This window comes from Hippocampus bargibanti, linkage group LG05, assembly GCF_051943395.1.
Source record: "Hippocampus bargibanti isolate YZ-2025 linkage group LG05, ASM5194339v1, whole genome shotgun sequence".
NCBI classification, from domain to species: domain Eukaryota; kingdom Metazoa; phylum Chordata; class Actinopteri; order Syngnathiformes; family Syngnathidae; genus Hippocampus; species Hippocampus bargibanti.
In genome coordinates this window covers 640,903-661,855 of record NC_142738.1, presented here as the reverse complement: position 1 = coordinate 661,855, position 20,953 = coordinate 640,903, and the positions used below count along the sequence as shown (strand labels likewise).

Sequence of the window (20,953 nt, the reverse complement as noted above, 5' to 3'; positions counted from 1 at the left end):
ACGTGCTAGCTGGCTAAGCTAACCAGGAAGTGAAAAGTGACAGCGGCGGTTCATTGACGTCGCGCCCCCCCCGCCGTCTCCCCTCCCTCCACTACAGACTTCTCTGACACTTCGAAGCTCTTCCACAGTCCCTTCGGGCGTCACTTTCCACAGCCGCGTTGCGTGTGCTCGCATGGGCAGCGGAGGAGTAGAGCTCGATCTGGGGAAAAAGCACACAAGATCCTCGACGTCTGTCTCGTCTCGCGCGTGAAGTTTTGTTGAAATTAGCCAATTGAAGATGGCGACCAGCTCGGAACGCAGTCCTCCTCCGTTTCCCGACGCCGGAGACCCCGCGGGCCGAGGAAGCGATGAAGAAGACGGTGACGACCTCTTCGTGAGTGTGGTACGGTTCCAACTTTCGCCCTCTTTTCGAACGCTTTTTTCCGTCTTCTTCCCCTGCTAACTCTCACTGTCAATTAGCCCTAGCAACGCGCTAGTGGAAAATAATGTGTTAGTTGCCACTTATTCCGTTTAAATGTCTTTTTACCAAAGTTTTCACTTCCGGCCTAAATGTGACAAATGCGCCTTTTATATTACTCGAGTTTGACTTTAACGCGAACTGCAATGTGATTATTCCGTCACTAAAAACTAACATAGGCATTTAATTGGCTGTGATCTTTGTAACACCGCGAACGGGGCTAACTACGAACGCTATGCGCGTTATTAAGTTTTTAATTGTACTTTTTTAAAAGTTGTGGGTGATAATTTTTTCTAATATTTGCTACAGCATACGGTTTTCTCCTAATAATTGAAGTGATTTGAATGGCGATGAAAATGTGGCCCGTGCAACCTCTTGTCATGTGAGCGGGTGGCGATCACGTGGTGAGAACCCGGATGTTTTCTCCTTCTGTCAAAGTTCAAAAGGAAAAAAAGCAATTTGGGAAAAGACGAAGTCAGCAGTTTTACGCAGAACACGGTACAAATCTGCCAGCTTGCTTCCTCCCCCCCCATTTCCTTGCTTGGAGAGCACTTGATACAACAAAAAGGGTGCAGAAAAGTGCTTAAGATTGAATTACTGTGTCAACTTGAGTATTTGTTGATACAATTATCAGCTGGTGAGCTAGCTATCTAGTAGCTGTCTAGCTGGTTGGCATGCTATTTACCTAGTTATCTACTATCTATCTGGCTATCTAGCTGGCTATTATAATATTAATAATAATAATAATACATTTATTTATAAGCGCCTTTCAAAACTCTCAAGGTCACTTTTCAGTCACAGGATAAATTTTTCTGCGGGTGAGCGGAGGCAGCCACACACGCCAGCGTTCACTCAAACCGGAAGTAACTCAAATAGATAGAAAGCTAACGAGCTGGCTAATAGATAGCTAATAGCTAGCTAGATAGCAAACAGATAGCTAGGTAGATAGTAACACGAGCCAGTGTTGACTCAACCCGGACTTACTCAAATAGAAAATTAGCTAGCTAATAAATAGATAGCGAGCTAGATAGCTAATAGATGGCAAATAGCTAGCTAGCTAGGTAGATAGCTAATAGATAGCAACACGAGCCAGCGTTCACTCAACACAGAAGTAACTCAAATAGATAGAAAGCTAGCTCATTAGCTATCTATTTATCTATTATATATTATATATAAGGAGACAGAATTTACTTCACACAATTATCTATCTATAACTTGCTATCTATCGCTATCTATTAGCCAGCTAGCTTTCTATCTATTTGAGTTACTTCCGGGTTGAGTGAACGCTGGCGCGTGTGGCTGCTGCTGCTCAGCCACAGAAAAACTTTATCCTGTGACTGTAAAGTGACCTTGAGAGTTTTGAAAGGCGCTTAGAAATGAAATGGATTATTATTATTAACACGCTATTTAGCTAGCTATCTATTAGCTATCTGGCTATTTAGCTGACTACCTAGCTATCTATCTATTAGCTATCTATTGGCTATTCGACTAGCTAGCTGGCTGTTTTGCTGGCTATCTTTTCGCTATCTATTGGCTACCTATTAGCTAACCTATTAGCTAGCTAAATGACTGCTGCATTCTTTCTTCTTTGCTTCTCAGAGCAACTCCTCCCTTAGCGAAACAGCGCCGATCAGTCAGCAAAGTGACGATTTAGCGACCCCGTCCAGCGACGCCGCGGCGGCGGACGCGTCCAGCGAGCAAATCAGCAGCGGCTTGGGATCCAAAACGCCCAGTGACGATTTGATCTCGCCCGTCGGCGACGTCACGGGCGAGATTTCGGACGGTTTTGACGATCTGACGGGCAAGTGGATGACTCCGGTGGCCATCGTGGAGTCCGGAGGTGAAAAGCCAGCGGGCGTAAAGCAGCTGCTCAACGACGACTTTGTTGACATACTGGCCAGTGAAAGTGAAGCGCCGACCCAGGAAGTGGGATGTGGTCTGGATGACCCGAAACAGGAAGTCAAAGAAAGGGCGCCGCTTTTAGACATCGGTCCGTTAGCAGACCTGGGACCGCCGTCCCCGCCCAGCAAAATAATCGAGCCTTTGGCGGACATCTTTGACGATCCTCCTCCACTTGCGGCCCAGAAGCAAAGCGCCGCCGCCGCCTCCGCCGACATGTTCGGAGACGAAGGCGGCGATTTGTTCGCCGACCCGCGTTTGATCCAAACCGCCAAAGCGCCCGAGAAGAGCCTCTTCGGCGAGGCTCTCGACGCTAAGCAAAAGCCCGCTAGCGCTGAGCTACAGGACACGCCCCCGGCGGATAAATCGAACATCCGCCATGACGGCAAAGTGCGCCGAGCGGCCCAACCGAACGGCGGCGATATCTTCGCCGAAGAAGCTGGCAACGCAGCGGAAAGGACGAACGGAATCCACGGGGAAGTCGGCACCAATATTTTTGCCGGTGAGTCCTCCAATACTCAAACTTTACACTTTCTTCCGAAAGCGAATCACCGAAAAAAGCTATCAATCCATTGGCTGGCTAGCTAGCTAGCTAGCTATTAGCTATATATTATCTAGCTAGCTAGCTAGCGATTAGTTATCTATCAGCTAGCTAGCCATTAGTTATCTATTAGCTAGCTAACTATTAGTTATCTATTAGCTAGCTAGTGATTAGTTATCTATTAGCTAGCTAGCTATTAGTTATCTATTAGCTATCTAGCTAGCCATTAGTTATCTATTAGCTAGCTAGCTAGCTATTAGCTATCTATTATCTAGCTAGCCAGCTAGCGATTAGTTATCTATTAGCTAGCTAACTATTAGTTATCTATTATTAGTATTATTAGTAGTATTATTATTTTATTATCTATTAGCTAGCAAGCTATTAGTTATCTATTAGCTAACTAGCTATTAGTTATCTATTATTAGTATCCACTGCTGAAAAGGATGATTTGATTCTCCCCTCTTTCATCTAGAACTGCTTCATGTCACAAAGCGGATACAACAAGTGCTGAAGAATGAATGACCCTCTGTCTTTGTGTTGTCATGTTATTTGTTATTTAGTTTAGTTTTTTTTTTTTACTTCAAGAGGGCGCCGCCGGAGTGGCTGCCTTTCCAGCAGCTCCTGTATTTTGTTTTCTACTTCCTTCTTTCCTTTCCTCTTGATTTTTCTACTTCATCGCTGTGAAATGTCAATTTGTCCACTGCGAGACGAATAAAGGTCAAATTTGTCATTGCGTCTTCCCGCAGAAGGCACAGTGGAGCTCTCCCTGGATAGTCCGCAAAGCGAAAGGAAGAAGGCGGCGGCCAATCCCGGCGCCGCCGCCATCGCCGGCAAAGCTTCCACGTCGGCTCCCCCGCGTCCAACGTGGCCAAGCAACCGACGGCCGCTTTAGAGGAAGTCAGTGATTTTAATCATCATCATCATCATAATAATAATAATAATAATAATAATAATAATAATAATAATAATACATTTCATTTCTAAGCGCATTTCAAAACTCTCAAGGTCACTTAACAATCACAGGATAGGTTTTTCTTTGGGTGAGCAGCGGCAGCCACACGCGCAAGCGTTCACTCAACCCGGAAGTAACTCAAATAGATAGAAAGCGAGCTCGATAGCTAATAGATGGCTAGCTAGATAGCTAGATGGCTATTCAGCAAATAATTTACAACAGATTCTTTACTTACAGACAGTGTATTGTAGGTGTTTCAAATACCTGACATGTTTCGGCGTCTACTTCAGCTACAGTCAGCTAGATAGCTATTAAGCTAGCCAGTTCGCTGAATTGAAAGAAAACTGGCTAGCTTGATCGCTAGTATCGTCTTGATTTGGACACCTGTGATGTAAGGGATTAGCCAGCTAGCTGAATAGAAAGAGAATTGCTAGCTCGATTGTTAGTTGCTTAGTATTGGCGGGCCGATTAAAATGATGTGGCGGACCAGATTTGGCCCTCGGTCCTTGTTTGGACACTTGTGATGTAAGGGATGAGCCAGCTAGTTGAATAGAAAGGGAACTGGCTAGCTCGGTCGCTAGTTGGTTAGTTTTGGCGGACCGAATAAAATGATGTGGCGGGCCGGATTTGGCCCCCGGGCCTCAACTTTGACAACCGTGATTTTGCTTCCTGGTTGAGCTTCGATTGCTTCATTCTTGGTATCCGATTGGCTAAGAGCGACTTCTTCTGTTTGTATTTCTGTAGCGATAAATAAATGTGTCAGTTCAGCGCTCGCTATGCTGACGTTTGCCATGGACGTTTTTTAAACATGGCTAAAAATGTTAAAAGCCGACACAAGCAAAACGTCCTTGTTGACAAAACGGCTGGAAAATAAACATTTTAGAAAGACAACAGGAACTGAAGACGGCAAAAACTATGAAGAATGAAATAAAAATGGTCACTTAAGAACACTATTTTAATTTTTTTACTCTATTCTATGATTTTTTTATGATGCTCAATTCTCATTTATTGCACAATAATCAAATTCTAACATATTTATTTTACATTTTGATGCATTTTTACGCTTCAGAAAATGTGTATGTCTGAATTTTGGAGGGGTTTGGAACAGATTAGGGCATTTACATGGAAAACGCGTCTTGACTTTTGTTCAGAAATTTCTTCCACAACCAATTCATTTCATAAGTAGCGGTACCAATGTCTTCAAAATCCTTTTTTGATATTAAAATGTTTTTTTTTTAATTCTTCACTTGATTGGTGATGTTTCTGAAAGTTATGACGATACCAAAATTAATAATTAATCTGTTTTTTTTTTTTTGTATTGTCATTCATTGCAGCTGGAAGAAGAGGAGGCGTCCGAGCTGGAAGACAAATTGGACATCATCGTCTCCATTACCGACCCTGAAAAAATGGGTGAGTTTTCCGTCACCAGCCAGCGGTTGTGGTTGTCCCCGAAATCCGCTTCCCACGAATGACATTTGGCTGTCGTTGATTTGGTGTCCAGGGGACGGCATGACCGCCTACATGGCCTACAAAGTCTCCACTCAGGTAAAGAGAATTTTAATCATGATGATGTCATGACAAAAAAAAATGCTAATAATAAATACATCAATAAAAAAATACATGACTAAATAAATAAATACGTAAGTATAGGTAAATAAATGAATAAGTAAATAAATGAGTAAATGAATAAATAAATGAATGAGTAAATAAATTGAGTAAGTAAAAAATAAATAAATAAATGGATAAGTAAATAAATGAATGAGTAAATACATAAATAAACAACTAAATAAATAAATAGATAAGAAACAGATTAAATACATGACAAAATAAATGAATAAATACCCAAGTACGTGAGTAAACAAATAAGTAAATAAATGAATATGTAAAAAGTAAATAAAAACAAATAAACTAATATATATAAATGAAATTAATAAATGGGTAAATAAGTAAACAACTAAATAAATATAAATACATAAATAGATGAATGAATACATACATATATGCATAAATACATATACATGAATAAGTAAATAAATAAATAACTACATAGTTAAATAAATGAATAATTAAAATAAATACATGAAGAAACACAAATAAGTACATAAGTAAATAAATTAATCAGTAAATAAATGAATAAGTAAATATGTAAATAAGCCAATAAAAAAAATACATGATTAAATAAGTAAATAAATGGGTAAGTAAATAAAAGTATAAGTAAATAAATAAATTGATAAGTAAATACATGAATAAGTAAATAAGTAAATAAACAACTAAATAAATAGATGAATGCATGAATACATGGATAAATGGAATAAAAAATAAACATACATAAATACATACCAAACTATATACATAAATACATACGTGAATAAATGTGTGAATAAATGCGTGAATAAATATGTAAATAAATACAGTGAGACCTCAACTTACAAACACCTTATATTACAAACTTTTCGTCTTAAGAACGTCAAATTTATGAAAATTAAACCTTATAATAAGCACTATTTTCATAATACACACCCACCACGGCTGGCGGAGTGATCGTCGGCGGAAGCACGCGACGGAACAGCGCTCCAGCCGGCGCTACTTTCCACACCCCCTCTCATTGAATGCACACGTCGATCGCCTCCTTGCAGCTTTTTGCTGATAATTAATTTTACTATGATGGGACCGAAAAAAAAAAAAAAAAAACCACCACAGGCTCGTGTTCAGCCCAAGAAGACACAAAATGAGAAGAAGGAGATAATTGAAAAACACGAACGAGGTGTGCGTTCGTGTCATTTAGTGGCCCGATTTTTTTTTTTGAGATACACACTTTTTTGCCTTACACACTCTGTCTGGGAACCAATTAAGTTTGTAAGTTGCGGTCTCACTGTATGTAAATAAATATGTAAATACATAATTAAATAAATACAGAAATAAATAAATAAAAAATAAATTAATTAATTAAATAAATAAATAAATGTTTAAGTAAACAAGTAAATAAATCTGTAAATAAAATGACTGACTGACCGACTGTTTCAGACGACCCTGGCCATGTTCCGCAACAAAACGTTGACGGTGCGCCGACGCTTCAGCGACTTCTTGGGCCTGTACGAGAAACTCTCTGAGAAGCACGGCCCCAACGGCTTCATCGTGCCCCCGCCGCCGGAAAAGAGCATTCTGGGTAAGCGCCGTCCGGCAGGCCCGCCCACTTTGCCGCCGCCGCCGTTGTTGGTCGCTCATCCCGCGCTGTGCTCGGCCTTTCGCAGGTATGACCAAAGTGAAGGTGGGCAAAGAGGACTCGTCGTCGGCCGACTTTGTCGAGAGAAGGAGAGGCGCCCTGGAGAGGTCAGAGCTATCCAAGACCGCTTTTCATACACTTCATTTCTAAGCGCCGTTCAAAGCTCTCAAGGACACTTTACAGTCACAGACAAACATCGCTACTATCATAAATAAAATACAATCACAAATAGAATGCAATCAATAAAATACAATTATAAAGAGAAACGAGATGGGATTGGAAGGTGGGAAGAGAATCCATGTTGGAGGAAGTGAGAGAAAGCACCTCCAAGGGAAGATGGTGAAAGAAGGCTATGTTCCTCATCAAGTGTTTCATGCCGATGAAAGCGGCCACGCCATTCCATCAAGTCATCAACGACCATCACAAAGGTCAATAAAACCACTTTGTTATACAGTTCAATTTATTTCTTTAATTATAATACCATAACACATTCATTCTACATAAAATAAGGTCTATTTTGTGTCGTTTTAAAAAATTAGAAAGTAGAAAATGATGTTTTATGGGGACCTGGGAACAGATTATTCTCATTTGTATGGTTTCCTATGGGAAATAATTTTTTGGTATACACACGTTTCACCTCACACACTCTGTCTGGGAAGCAATGAAGTTCTGTTGTATGTACTGTTGTATAATTGTCCCATTTGTACAAATGATGTCGCGTGATGGTGATTTTCTGTTGAATGTTCATTTTAGTGGCACAAATTAACCCCCTGCTTTGAACAGGTACCTTCAGAGGGTGGTCACTCACCCCTCGCTTCTCCAAGATCCCGACGTGCGAGAGTTCCTGGAGAGAGACGAGGTAACGCCAACCGACCTTTACCCTAAAAAAGTCGTCTGACTGTCCATATTTTATGTGAACAGTTTTGCAAAGCGCTTTGTTGCAGCTTCAGCTGTTTTTAAAGTCACTATTGTATTGTATTGTATTGTGTCCGATCATAGCTCCTCCCCCTGTGAGGGAGTCGTCCAATTGAACGGTTTCATCCAATGCAACTTTTTATTTCGAAAGGCGCTTAGAAATGAAATGTCTTCTTATTATTATCTAGATGGCTAAATAGCTGGCTTGCTATCTATTAGCTGTCGAGCTAGCTGCCTGCCTATCTACCTATCTATATTTGCTGACTAGCTATATAGCTAGCTGTCTAGCTATTAGTTATCTATTAGCTAGCTAGCTAGCTTTCTATCTTTTTGAGTTATTCGGGGTTGAGTGAACGCTGGAGCATGTGGCTGCCGCTGCTCACCCAGAGAAGAACTGATCCTGTGACTGTAAAGTGACCTTGAGTGTTTTGAAAGGTGCTTAGAAATGAAATGTATTATTAGTATTTTATAATTTGTTAATTTTAATTTTGTATTTTTTATTTTTATTTTGTATTAATAATTTTTTATTATTTATTTATTTATAGTATCATTCATCATTATTATTTATCATTATCATTCTATCTATTTGAGTTATTTGGGGTTGAGTGAATTCTGGCGCATGTGGCTGTGGCTGCCGCTGCTCACCCACAGAAAAACTGATCCTGTGACCTTGAGAGTTTTTTAAAGGCGCTTCTAAATGACATATATTATTATTATTATTCATTTTTATGATTATTCTTCCTTTTTTTTTGGGTGAGTGGATGCAAAGTGGTAAAAAAGTGGGTGCTCCCGGAGTGTTTCCCATAACTCTCGCCTTTTTGTGTGTTTTTAGCTCCCTCGCGCGGTTAGCACGCAGGCCCTGAGCGGCGCCGGCTTCCTGAAAATGATCAACAAGGCGACGGACGCCGTTAGCAAAATGACCATCAAGATGAACGAATCGGACGTGGTGAGTTGGGAGCGCGATAGCCTAGCGTCTTCCGCAATCAATACGCAAATTTTATCGACCAATCAGCAGCCAGGAACGTGTTAGCTTAACGCCGCCGACCGACTTTTCTGCCCTAGTGGTTTGAAGAAAAGTTGCAGGAGGTGGAGTCTGCCGACCAGCAGTTCAGGAAGCTCCACGCGATGGTGGAGTCGCTGGTCCTTCACAGGAAAGGTAACCCACGCCGCCACCAAGAAATGTTGTGAGTCAAGGCGCGTTTTCCATATTAATGCCCTAATCCGTTCCAAGCGCCGCTAAAATTCAGACGCACGTGTTTTCCGAAGCATAAAAATGCATCTAAATATAACACATACATGTGGAAAAAAAGGATGGTTTCACAATAAATGAGAGTTGTGCATATTAACTCATTCACTGCCAGACGAAAAAATGTGTCCTGTCCAGTGCCAGGGTTTTTGTCATTTTCACTTAAATTCCAGGACCCACAGAATATTGCTTTAGGACGGCATAAACACTCAATGCAGCGTAAGAAACCTTAGACTCTCCTCTTTCATTATAAAAAAACAGTTAATTCCTAAATGATATGGGTCTGGAGGTATCGGAGCTTGAAATGAGGGTGTCTGTCCAAAATACAATGCAATACATACACATTTGTTTATATAGCGCTTGAACAACAGCTGAACAAAGTAACAAAGCGCTAACATGGGGCGAAAAGGTAAATGTTGCCCCCTTGTGGAAAGCAAAACATTGCCAGAGGTCAGACCCGTGCTTTATCGGCACCCAAGCATGGAAAAAACAAAACCCGTACAAAATTTTCGTCATATTTTCAATTCTCGAATAAATTCGCGAATGGCAGTGAATGAAACGCTTAAAAAAATGGCCGCCCCCGAAACCTACTGTAACCACGCCCCCCTCGCCAGAGCTTTCCACGAACACGGCGAGCTTCGCCAAAAGCAGCGCCATGCTCGGCAGCGCGGAGGACAACACGGCGCTGTCCCGAGCCCTCTCGCAGTTGGCCGAGGTGGAAGACAAGATGGAGCAGCTTCATCAGCGGCAGGCGGCCAACGACACTTTCAACTTCGCCGAGCTCATCGCCGATTTCATCCGACTGCTCGGCGCCGTCAGGGTACGTCCTCTTTGAGCGGGTAAGGACGCCCGCTTGAAGCCGTTTGCCTGCGCAGGGCTCGTTCGACCACCGCATGAAGGCGTGGCAGCGCTGGCAGGACGCGCAGGGCACGCTGCAGAAGAAGCGCGAGGCCGAAGCCAAACTCCAGTGGGCCAACAAGCCCGACAAGCTGCAGCTGGCCAAAGAGGAGGTCGCTGAGGTACGACGTTGCCCATCAATGGCGCCGAAAAACAACACCGGAAAAGGGTCCTTGAAAACAACGGCAGAAAATATCGCCAGAAAACATCAGCGGAAAACATTGCCGGAAAATGATAGTAAAAAATGATGGCCAAAAACATTGCCGGAAAACAGTGCCGTTTTTCGGAAAATGGTGCCAAATAACAGCGTTTTTCCGAAAAATGTTGCTGAAAAACAACGGCAGAAAATGTGGGCAGTAAACGTTGCTGAAAAACGACATCAGAAAACATTGCCGGAAAATGGTGGCCAAAAACGACGGCAAAAAATGACGCCGGAAAACAGTGCCGTTTTTCGGAAAAACCGCCAGAAAATATCTGCCGAAAAATGTCAGCAGATAATGTCGGCAAAAAACAAACCTTGCCGGAAAACATTTGTAAAAAAAGGTGGTGAAAAGTGCGTGTGTGTGTTTTGCTTCCCAGTGGGAGGCCAAAGTGACGCAGTTGGAGCGAGACTTTGACAGAGTGTCGGCCACCGTGCGCAAGGAAGTTGTGCGCTTTGAGGTGAGAGTCAAGCGGCGCCATTTTGTTTCTTCCCCGTTGACGCCAGCCTCACTTGTGTTCGTTTGCAGAAAGAAAAAGGCAACAACTTCAAAAGGCAGATCATCAACTATGTGGAGAACCTGCTCAGGTCTCAGCAGCAGGTCAGTGAGAGAGAGTGTCCCATCATCCATCCATCCATCATCCATCCATCCATCCATCCATCCATCATCCATTCATCCATCCATCATCATCCATCATCATCCATGCATCCGCTTTCACTTCCGATAGATAACATGCATCTCTGCGATCACAACACGTGTCACGATAACATTGGCCGCCATCCAAATCGTCGTGCGCGCTTTGCCTTTAAAGGCCAACACGTGTCACCTTCTCATTTTCTCTCCATTCAAATCCAACAAGCAATTTTTTGATAGCTAGCTAGCTAACTGGCTATCTGTTGTGATTTACAGCGAGACCTCAACTTACAAACTTAATTGGTTCCCAGACAGCGTGTGTAAGGCGAAAAGTGTGTATCTCAAAAAAAAATTCCCATAGGAAACCATTAAAATGGGAATAATCCGTTCCCGGGTTTCCATAAAATATACTTTTCAACTAAATAAGCCTTCAAACTACACACAACATACCTTATTCTATGTATAATAAATGTGCCATTGTATTGTAATGAAAGAAATACACTGAATTGTATCATAAAGTCACTTTATTTACATTTATGATGGTCAGTGATGGCTTGATAGAATGGCGTTGGAGGTTGAAGGTCAAAGGGAATTGCTGTTTGGAAAGAGAGGCACATTACATGACGACTGTAATTAAAGAAATAAAATAAAGTTATATTGACCTTTTTGATGGTCGTTGATGGCTTATGGAAGGAGAGTCACCTTCCATAAGGACTGTTGCTAACTTAACCTCTGGTGCTGTTCGGTCGTGTGCTTCCGCCCAAGATCACTCCGCCAGCCGTGGTGGGTGTGTATTATGAAAATAGTGCTTATTATAAGGTTTAATTGTCAGAAATTTGACGTTTGTAAGACAAAAAGTTTGTAAGTTGAGGTCTCACTGTATTTAGTTGCCTATTTTATTTAATTAGTAATCTATTTATTTAGTTAGTTAGCGCCTATTTTATTTATGTATTTGCCTATTTATTTAGTTAGTAATCTATTTATTTAGTTAGTTAGCTAGCTAGCTATTTAGTTAGTTTAGCTAGTAATCTATTCATTTATTTAGTTGGTCTATTTATTTAGTTGGTTATCAATTTATTTATTTAGTTATCAATTTTTTTACTTAGTTATATAGTTGTTTAGTTAGTTATCTATTTATTTAGTTGGTTAGTTATATTGTTGTATTTATGGATGTATTTATGTATTGATTTATGTATGTATTTAATGACTTTCTTTTTGAGTGAAATGATGTGACGTCTCCTGCGTGTGTTTGTGTCCAACCAGGCGATCAAGTACTGGGAGGCCTTCTTACCCGAGGCCAAAGCCATCGCCTGACGCAAAGTCGCCGCCGCTCACCTTTTTTTGTGTGTTTTCTTTGCGACTTTCTTTTCTTTTTCATTTTGGCTGAAAAGTCGCCCGTGCGCCTTTCACAGCAACCAAGTTTGCGCCGCGTCGTTCAAAGAGAGTTTACAAAAGCCGCCTGCTTTTCGTTTTGCCATCTTTCTTCAAACCTTCTCGTCAGCCTTTGCGCACCTCTTTTTTTTTGTTGTTTACGGCGCGATTCAAGCCAACCAGTTTGGATTAAAAACCCAAATGGGTTTCCTTTTGGTTCTGTGGTCGGGGGGAAAAGGCGCCATTAGAACGCCGGCGGCGAATCTACAAAAAAAAAATGATAATAAACTTGATTGACTTTTCTGTGCCTTCAAAACCACGTTAGCTAGTAGCTAACGTGCTATCATCGTCTATTCTTCTCATCGACCGTACGAAGGAGTATTTGGAGGACCCCAAATAGAGGATTGTGCAAAATGGTTAGCGGTTCATCAAGTTAAAGAAAGACATTGAAATGACAATCGATCATAACATTGACGTTGATGACTTTCATTTGCTTTGCAAGGAGATAAATTTTCAAAATAAAACGCACACACTTTCTCTTCATTTGTTCAATTATTTGGATGACATTAAAAAGTAAATATATATCATCACTAATATCAAACTGGTTAATGATGCAACAACCTCCCCCTTCCCATTAAAAAGGAACACATTTACTTGTTTAAAAAAATAAATTTAAATAGTTTTGATTAAAAAATCGTATACATTTTACTCAGGACAAACCTCCTGAAAAAAATACATCAAAATTCGTACGATTTTTGTTCTATTATTCACGCACACACAAACATATTATTTTTTTTACCTTATTATAATTTTAGAAACCCGATTCCGAGTTACTGATTGGACAACACAACAGATTTCACTGATATAATGTGTGTTTTTCTGTTGTTGTTGTTTTTGCTGCCTTGAGTATCAACACGTTTTTGTTTGTTTTCGGTATTTCCTTTTTTCTAATTACGGAAGAGGATGACGGACACTGACGGGAAAATATAAAAATAAGAAATAAGGTTGGCAAGATTCTCATTTTTATTCTCCGAATTCTCACCTTAAAGTCATTCTCAGAATTTTGCCGTGAAAATTCTGACTTTATTCTGAAAATTCTGACTTTGAAGTGACTTTATTCTCAGAATTCTCACCTTAAAATGAGAATTCTGACTTTAAAGTGAGAATTCTGACTCTATTCTCAGAATTCTCACCTTAAAGTCAGAATTTTGAATTTAAAGTGAAAATTCTGACTCTATTCTCAGAAAAAAAGTCATAACCTTCTGATTTTTTTTCTTTTTCAGTGACCCTAATCGTCTTCCGTATCGACTGTATTCGGATTAGACATCAAAAAAATCTGAAAAAAAGTCCATCAAAAATTGTGAGAAATGTTCATTTTATCTCGCAACAATTACAAAATTAATCCATGTATTTTTTTTTTTAATTGAAAATGATGTCATTTTCTATACTTTTTCTCATTAGATGCTGTCTTTCTTTGTATTTGATATACTATTGTGTTTTTTTTTCCTCTTGTCAAATGATTATTAGAATATGACTGTTGTCATTTCTTTTTTATATATAAATATATTTCGCACATTGTTGCCGAATTATTTTGATATTGGCCCAAATATTCCTTCGTACTTTTGGGACAATAGAACGAGCACCATTTAAACCTCAAATAAGCATTTTCCCCCTCGTTTGAATGGAAGTGAAGTCATGTCGTGGTTGATTTTGACAGTCTGACACTTAAAAATATCCAAATTTTGTGTGTGTGCGTCTGCGTGCGTGTGTGTGTGTGTGTGTGTGTGTTCGTGCGTGCCAAAATGCATCTCTCAATTTTCTCTCAATTTTCTCCTGAATGTGAAATAGTTTTGAGTGGCAGGTCACAAAATGGAGCTAAAAAAGCAGCTTTAATTTTCACGTGCGATGAGGAAAAAGGAAGCTTTGCGCTTCCTTGAGAACATTTCACCTTGGATTAGATCACCCTCTTTTTTTCTTTTTTTTGCTAAGGCTGTCGATCAATGCAATGCGCGATTGGGATCAATGTATTGAGGAAACAAAGTGCGTCACGGAAATCAAATAAAAGTTGCACTGTTTACACTTGGATATCTCGTAAAGTGTTTTTTTCCCTCTTTTGAAATTGCATCGTCGCCAGAACAATTTAAAATGGAGCTTTATCTCTTTAGAATTTTATTTTATTTAGGATTGAATCTATGCTTGTTTGTGACTGTAAAGTGTCCTTGAGAGCCTTGAAAGGGGCTTGAAATAAAATGGATTATTAGTATTGTTATGATTATTATTGTTCTTTTATTTTTAATTTTTTTATTATTTTGTTTTATTGTTTTTTTTACTGTTTTAGTATTTATTTTTTTACTATTTTTTTAGCCGAAACAAAACGACCATGTACAGTAAGGCGTTTTTAGCCGAAAAAAAACAACCATTTATAGTAAGGCGTTTTTAGCAGAAAAAAAACAACCATGTATAGTAAGGCGTTTTTGAGCGAAAAAAAACGACCATTTATAGTAAAGCGTTTTTGAGCAAAAAAAAACGACCATGGATAGAAAGGTGTTTTTAGCCCCAAAAAAAAGATCATGTATAGGAAGGCGTTTTTAGCCGAAAAAAACGACCATGTATAGTAAGGCGTTTTTAGCTGAAAAAAACGACCATGTTTAGTAAGGCGTTTTTAGCTGAAAAAAACGACCATGTATAGTAAGGCGTTTTTAGCTGAAAAAAACGACCATTTATAGTAAGGCGTTTTTAGCCGAAAAAAACGACCATGTTTAGTAAGGCGTTTTTAGCTGAAAAAAACGACCATTTATAGTAAGGCGTTTTTAGCTGAAAAAAACGACCACGTTTAGTAAGGCGTTTTTAGCCGAAAAAAACGACCATGTATAGTAAGGCGTTTTTAGCTGAAAAAAACGACCATGTATAGCAAGGCGTTTTTAGCCGAAAAAAACGACCATGTATAGTAAGGCGTTTTTAGCTGAAAAAAACGACCATGTTTAGTAAGGCGTTTTTAGCTGAAAAAAACGACCATGTATAGTAAGGCGTTTTTAGCTGAAAAAAACGACCATTTATAGTAAGGCGTTTTTAGCCGAAAAAAACGACCATGTTTAGTAAGGCGTTTTTAGCTGAAAAAAACGACCATTTATAGTAAGGCGTTTTTAGCTGAAAAAAACGACCATGTTTAGTAAGGCGTTTTTAGCTGAAAAAAACGACCATTTATAGTAAGGCGTTTTTAGCTGAAAAAAACGACCATGTTTAGTAAGGCGTTTTTAGCTGAAAAAAACTACCATTTATAGTAAGGCGTTTTTAGCTGAAAAAAACGACCATTTATAGTAAGGCGTTTTTAGCCGAAAAAAACGACCATGTTTAGTAAGGCGTTTTTAGCTGAAAAAAACGACCATGTTTAGTAAGGCGTTTTTAGCTGAAAAAAACGACCATTTATAGTAAGGCGTTTTTAGCTGAAAAAAACGACCATTTATAGTAAGGCGTTTTTAGCTGAAAAAAACGACCATTTATAGTAAGGCGTTTTTAGCCGAAAAAAACGACCATGTTTAGTAAGGCGTTTTTAGCTGAAAAAAACGACCATTTATAGTAAGGCGTTTTTAGCTGAAAAAAACGACCATTTATAGTAAGGCGTTTTTAGCCGAAAAAAACGACCATGTTTAGTAAGGCGTTTTTAGCCGAAAAAAACGACCATGTTTAGTAAGGCGTTTTTAGCCGAAAAAAACGACCATGTTTAGTAAGGCGTTTTTAGTTGAAAAAAACGACCATTTATAGTAAGGCGTTTTTAGCTGAAAAAAACGACCATTTTTAGTAAGGCGTTTAGTAAGGCGTTTTTAGCCGAAAAAAACGACCATGTTTAGTAAGGCCTTTTTAGCTGAAAAAAACGACCATTTATAGTAAGGCGTTTTTAGCCCAAAAAAACGACCATTTATAGTAAGGCGTTTTTAGCCGAAAAAAAACGACCATGTATAGCAAGGCGTTTTTAGCCGAAAAAAAACCGACCATGTATAGTAAGGCGTTTTTGAGCGAAAAAAACGACCATGTATATATAGTAAGGCGTTTTTAGCGGAAAGAAACGACCATGGCTTACTAAAAAATGGCTTACTATACATGGTGGTGTTTTTTTTTCGGCTAAAAACGCCTTACTATACATGGTCGTTTTTTTGGCAAAGAAACGCCTTACTATACATGGTCGGTTTTTTTTTTCGGCTAAAAACGCCTTACTATAAATGGTTGCTTTTTTCGGCTAAAAACACCTTACTATACATGGTCGTTTTTTTCGCTCAAAAACGCCTTACCTTCCATGGTTGTTTTTTTTCGGCTAAAAACGCTTTACTATACATGGTCGTTTTTTTCGCTCAAAAACGCCTTACTATACATGGTTGGTTTTTTTTCGGCTAAAAACGCCTTACTAAACATGGTCGTTTTTTTGGCAAAGAAACGCCTTACTATACATGGTCGGTTTTTTTTCGGCTAAAAACGCCTTACTTTCCATGGTCGTTTTTTTCGGCTAAAAACGCCTTAGTATATATGGTCGTTTTTTTCGGCTAAAAACGCCTTACTAAACATGGTCGTTTTTTTCGGCTAAAAACGCCTTACTATACATGGTCGTTTTTTTCGGCTAAAAACGCCTTGCTATACATGGTCGTTTTTTTCAGCTAAAAACGCCTTACTATACATGGTCGTTTTTTTCGGCTAAAAACGCCTTACTAAACGTGGTCGTTTTTTTCGGCTAAAAACGCCTTACTATACATGGTCGTTTTTTTCGGCTAAAAACGCCTTACTATATATGGTCGTTTTTTTCGGCTAAAAACGCCTTACTAAACATGGTCGTTTTTTTCGGCTAAAAACGCCTTACTATACATGGTCGTTTTTTTCGGCTAAAAACGCCTTACTACACATGGTCGTTTTTTTCGGCTATAAACGTCTTACTATACATGGTCGTTTTTTTGGCTCAAGAAACGCCTTACTATACATGGTCGTTTTTTTCGGCTAAAAACGCCTTACTATACATGGTCGTTTTTTTCGGCTAAAAACGCCTTACTATACATGGTCGTTTTTTTCGGCTAAAAACGCCTTACTATACATGGTCGTTTTTTTCGGCTAAAAACGCCTTACTATACATGGTCGTTTTTTTCGGCTAAAAACGCCTTACTATACATGGTCGTTTTTTTCGGCTAAAAACGCCTTACTATACATGGTCGTTTTTTTCGGCTAAAAACGCCTTACTATACATGGTCGTTTTTTTCGGCTAAAAACGCCTTACTATACATGGTCGTTTTTTTCGGCTAAAAACGCCTTACTATACATGGTCGTTTTTTTCGGCTAAAAACGCCTTACTATACATGGTCGTTTTTTTCGTTCAAAAACGCCTTACCTTCCATGGTTGTTTTTTTTCAGCTAAAAACGCCTTACTATACATGGTCGTTTTTTTTCGGCTAAAAACGCCTTACTATACATGGTCGTTTTTTTTCAGCTAAAAACGCCTTACTATACATGGTCGTTTTTTTCGGCTAAAAACGCTTTACTAAACATGGTCGTTTTTTTCGGCTAAAAACGCCTTACTATACATGGTCGTTTTTTTCGCTCAAAAACGCCTTACTATACATGGTCGTTTTTTTTCGGCTAAAAACGCCTTACTATACATGGTCGTTTTTTTTCGGCTAAAAACGCCTTACTATACATGGTCGTTTTTTTCGGCTAAAAACGCCTTACTATACATGGTCGTTTTTTTCGGCTAAAAACGCCTTACTATACATGGTCGTTTTTTTCGGCTAAAAACGCCTTACTATACATGGTCGTTTTTTTTTCGGCTAAAAACGCCTTACTAAACATGGTCGTTTTTTTCGGCTAAAAACGCCTTACTAAACATGGTCGTTTTTTTCGGCTAAAAACGCCTTACTATACATGGTCGTTTTTTTCGGCTAAAAACGCCTTACTATACATGGTCGTTTTTTTCGGCTAAAAACGCCTTACTATACATGGTCGTTTTTTTTTTCGGCTAAAAACGCCTTACTAAACATGGTCGTTTTTTTCGGCTAAAAACGCCTTACTAAACATGGTCGTTTTTTTCGGCTAAAAACGCCTTACTAAACATGGTCGTTTTTTTCGGCTAAAAACGCCTTACTATACATGGTCGTTTTTTTCGGCTAAAAACGCCTTACTATACATGGTCGTTTTTTTCGGCTAAAAACGCCTTACTATACATGGTCGTTTTTTTCGGCTAAAAACGCCTTACTATACATGGTCGTTTTTTTCGGCTAAAAACGCCTTACTAAACATGGTCGTTTTTTTCGGCTAAAAACGCCTTACTAAACATGGTCGTTTTTTTCGGCTAAAAACGCCTTACTATATATGGTCGTTTTTTTCAGCTAAAAACGCCTTGCTATACATGGTCGTTTTTTTCGGCTAAAAACGCCTTACTAAACATGGTCGTTTTTTTTGGCTAAAAACGCCTTACTATACATGGTCGTTTTTTTCGCTCAAAAACGCCTTACTATACATGGTCGTTTTTTTCGGCTAAAAACGCCTTACTAAACATGGTCGTTTTTTTCGGCTAAAAACGCCTTACTATATATGGTCGTTTTTTTCGGCTAAAAACGCCTTACTAAACATGGTCGTTTTTTTTCGGCTAAAAACGCCTTACTATACATGGTCGTTTTTTTCGGCTAAAAACGCCTTACTAAACATGGTCGTTTTTTTCGGCTAAAAACGCCTTACTAAACATGGTCGTTTTTTTCGGCTAAAAACGCCTTACTATATATGGTCGTTTTTTTCAGCTAAAAACGCCTTACTATACATGGTCGTTTTTTTCGGCTAAAAACGCCTTACTAAACGTGGTCGTTTTTTTGGCTCAAAAACGCCTTGCTATACATGGTCGTTTTTTTTCGGCTAAAAACGCCTTACTATACATGGTCGTTTTTTTCGCCTAAAAACGCCTTACTAAACATGGTCGTTTTTTTCGGCTAAAAACGCCTTACTAAACATGGTCGTTTTTTTCGGCTAAAAACGCCTTACTATATATGGTCGTTTTTTTCAGCTAAAAACGCCTTGCTATACATGGTCGTTTTTTTCGGCTAAAAACGCCTTACTATACATGGTCGTTTTTTTCGCCTAAAAACGCCTTACTAAACATGGTCGTTTTTTTTGGCTAAAAACGCCTTACTATACATGGTCGTTTTTTTCGCTCAAAAACGCCTTACTATACATGGTCGTTTTTTTCGGCTAAAAACGCCTTACTAAACATGGTCGTTTTTTTCGGCTAAAAACGCCTTACTATATATGGTCGTTTTTTTCGGCTAAAAACGCCTTACTAAACATGGTCGTTTTTTTTCGGCTAAAAACGCCTTACTATACATGGTCGTTTTTTTCGGCTAAAAACGCCTTACTAAACATGGTCGTTTTTTTCGGCTAAAAACGCCTTACTAAACATGGTCGTTTTTTTCGGCTAAAAACGCCTTACTATATATGGTCGTTTTTTTCAGCTAAAAACGCCTTACTATACATGGTCGTTTTTTTCGGCTAAAAACGCCTTACTAAACGTGGTCGTTTTTTTGGCTCAAAAACGCCTTGCTATACATGGTCGTTTTTTTCGGCTAAAAACGCCTTACTATATATGGTCGTTTTTTTCGGCTAAAAACGCCTTACTATACATGGTCGTTTTTTTTCGGCTAAAAACGCCTTACTAAACATGGTCGTTTTTTTCGGCTAAAAACGCCTTACTATATATGGTCGTTTTTTTCAGCTAAAAACGCCTTACTATACATGGTCGTTTTTTTCGGCTAAAAACGCCTTACTATACATGGTCGTTTTTTTTGGCTAAAAACGCCTTACTATACATGGTCGTTTTTTTCGCTCAAAAACGCCTTACTATACATGGTCGTTTTTTTCGGCTAAAAACGCCTTACTAAACATGGTCGTTTTTTTCGGCTAAAAACGCCTTACTATACATGGTCGTTTTTTTCGGCTAAAAACGCCTTACTAAACATGGTCGTTTTTTTTCGGCTAAAAACGCCTTACTATACATGGTCGTTTTTTTCGGCTAAAAACGCCTTACTAAACATGGTCGTTTTTTTCGGCTAAAAACGCCTTACTAAACATGGTCGTTTTTTTCGGCTAAAAACGCCTTACTATATATGGTCGTTTTTTTCAGCTAAAAACGCCTTACTATACATGGTCGTTTTTTTCGGCTAAAAACGCCTTACTAAACATGGTCGTTTTTTTCGGCTAAAAACGCCTTACTATATATGGTCGTTTTTTTCAGCTAAAAACGCCTTACTATACATGGTCGTTTTTTTCGGCTAAAAACGCCTTACTAAACGTGGTCGTTTTTTTGGCTCAAAAACGCCTTGCTATACATGGTCGTTTTTTTTCGGCTAAAAACGCCTTACTATACATGGTCGTTTTTTTCGCCTAAAAACGCCTTACTAAACATGGTCGTTTTTTTCGGCTAAAAACGCCTTACTAAACATGGTCGTTTTTTTTCGGCTAAAAACGCCTTACTATATACATGGTCGTTTTTTTCGGCTAAAAACGCCTTACTATACATGGTCGTTTTTTTCGGCTAAAAACGCCTTACTATACATGGTCGTTTTTTTCGGCTAAAAACGCCTTACTAAACATGGTCGTTTT

At 39.1% G+C, this 20,953-nt stretch overlaps 1 protein-coding gene across 1 annotated transcript; it reads left to right on the top strand.

The window, feature by feature from the left end:
* Positions 1 to 43: 43 nt before the first annotated feature.
* snx1a (sorting nexin 1a) lies at positions 44 to 14,419 on the top strand. The gene is given in 16 exon segments (XM_088995797.1): positions 44 to 382; positions 2,057 to 2,858; positions 3,644 to 3,750; positions 3,753 to 3,794; positions 5,184 to 5,259; positions 5,351 to 5,394; positions 6,874 to 7,015; positions 7,101 to 7,179; positions 7,856 to 7,931; positions 8,820 to 8,933; positions 9,050 to 9,143; positions 9,848 to 10,053; positions 10,109 to 10,252; positions 10,710 to 10,790; positions 10,859 to 10,930; positions 12,227 to 14,419. Coding segments are annotated over 16 exon segments (2,235 nt in total). The 5' UTR covers positions 44 to 277; the 3' UTR covers positions 12,278 to 14,419.
* Positions 14,420 to 20,953: the final 6,534 nt, after the last annotated feature.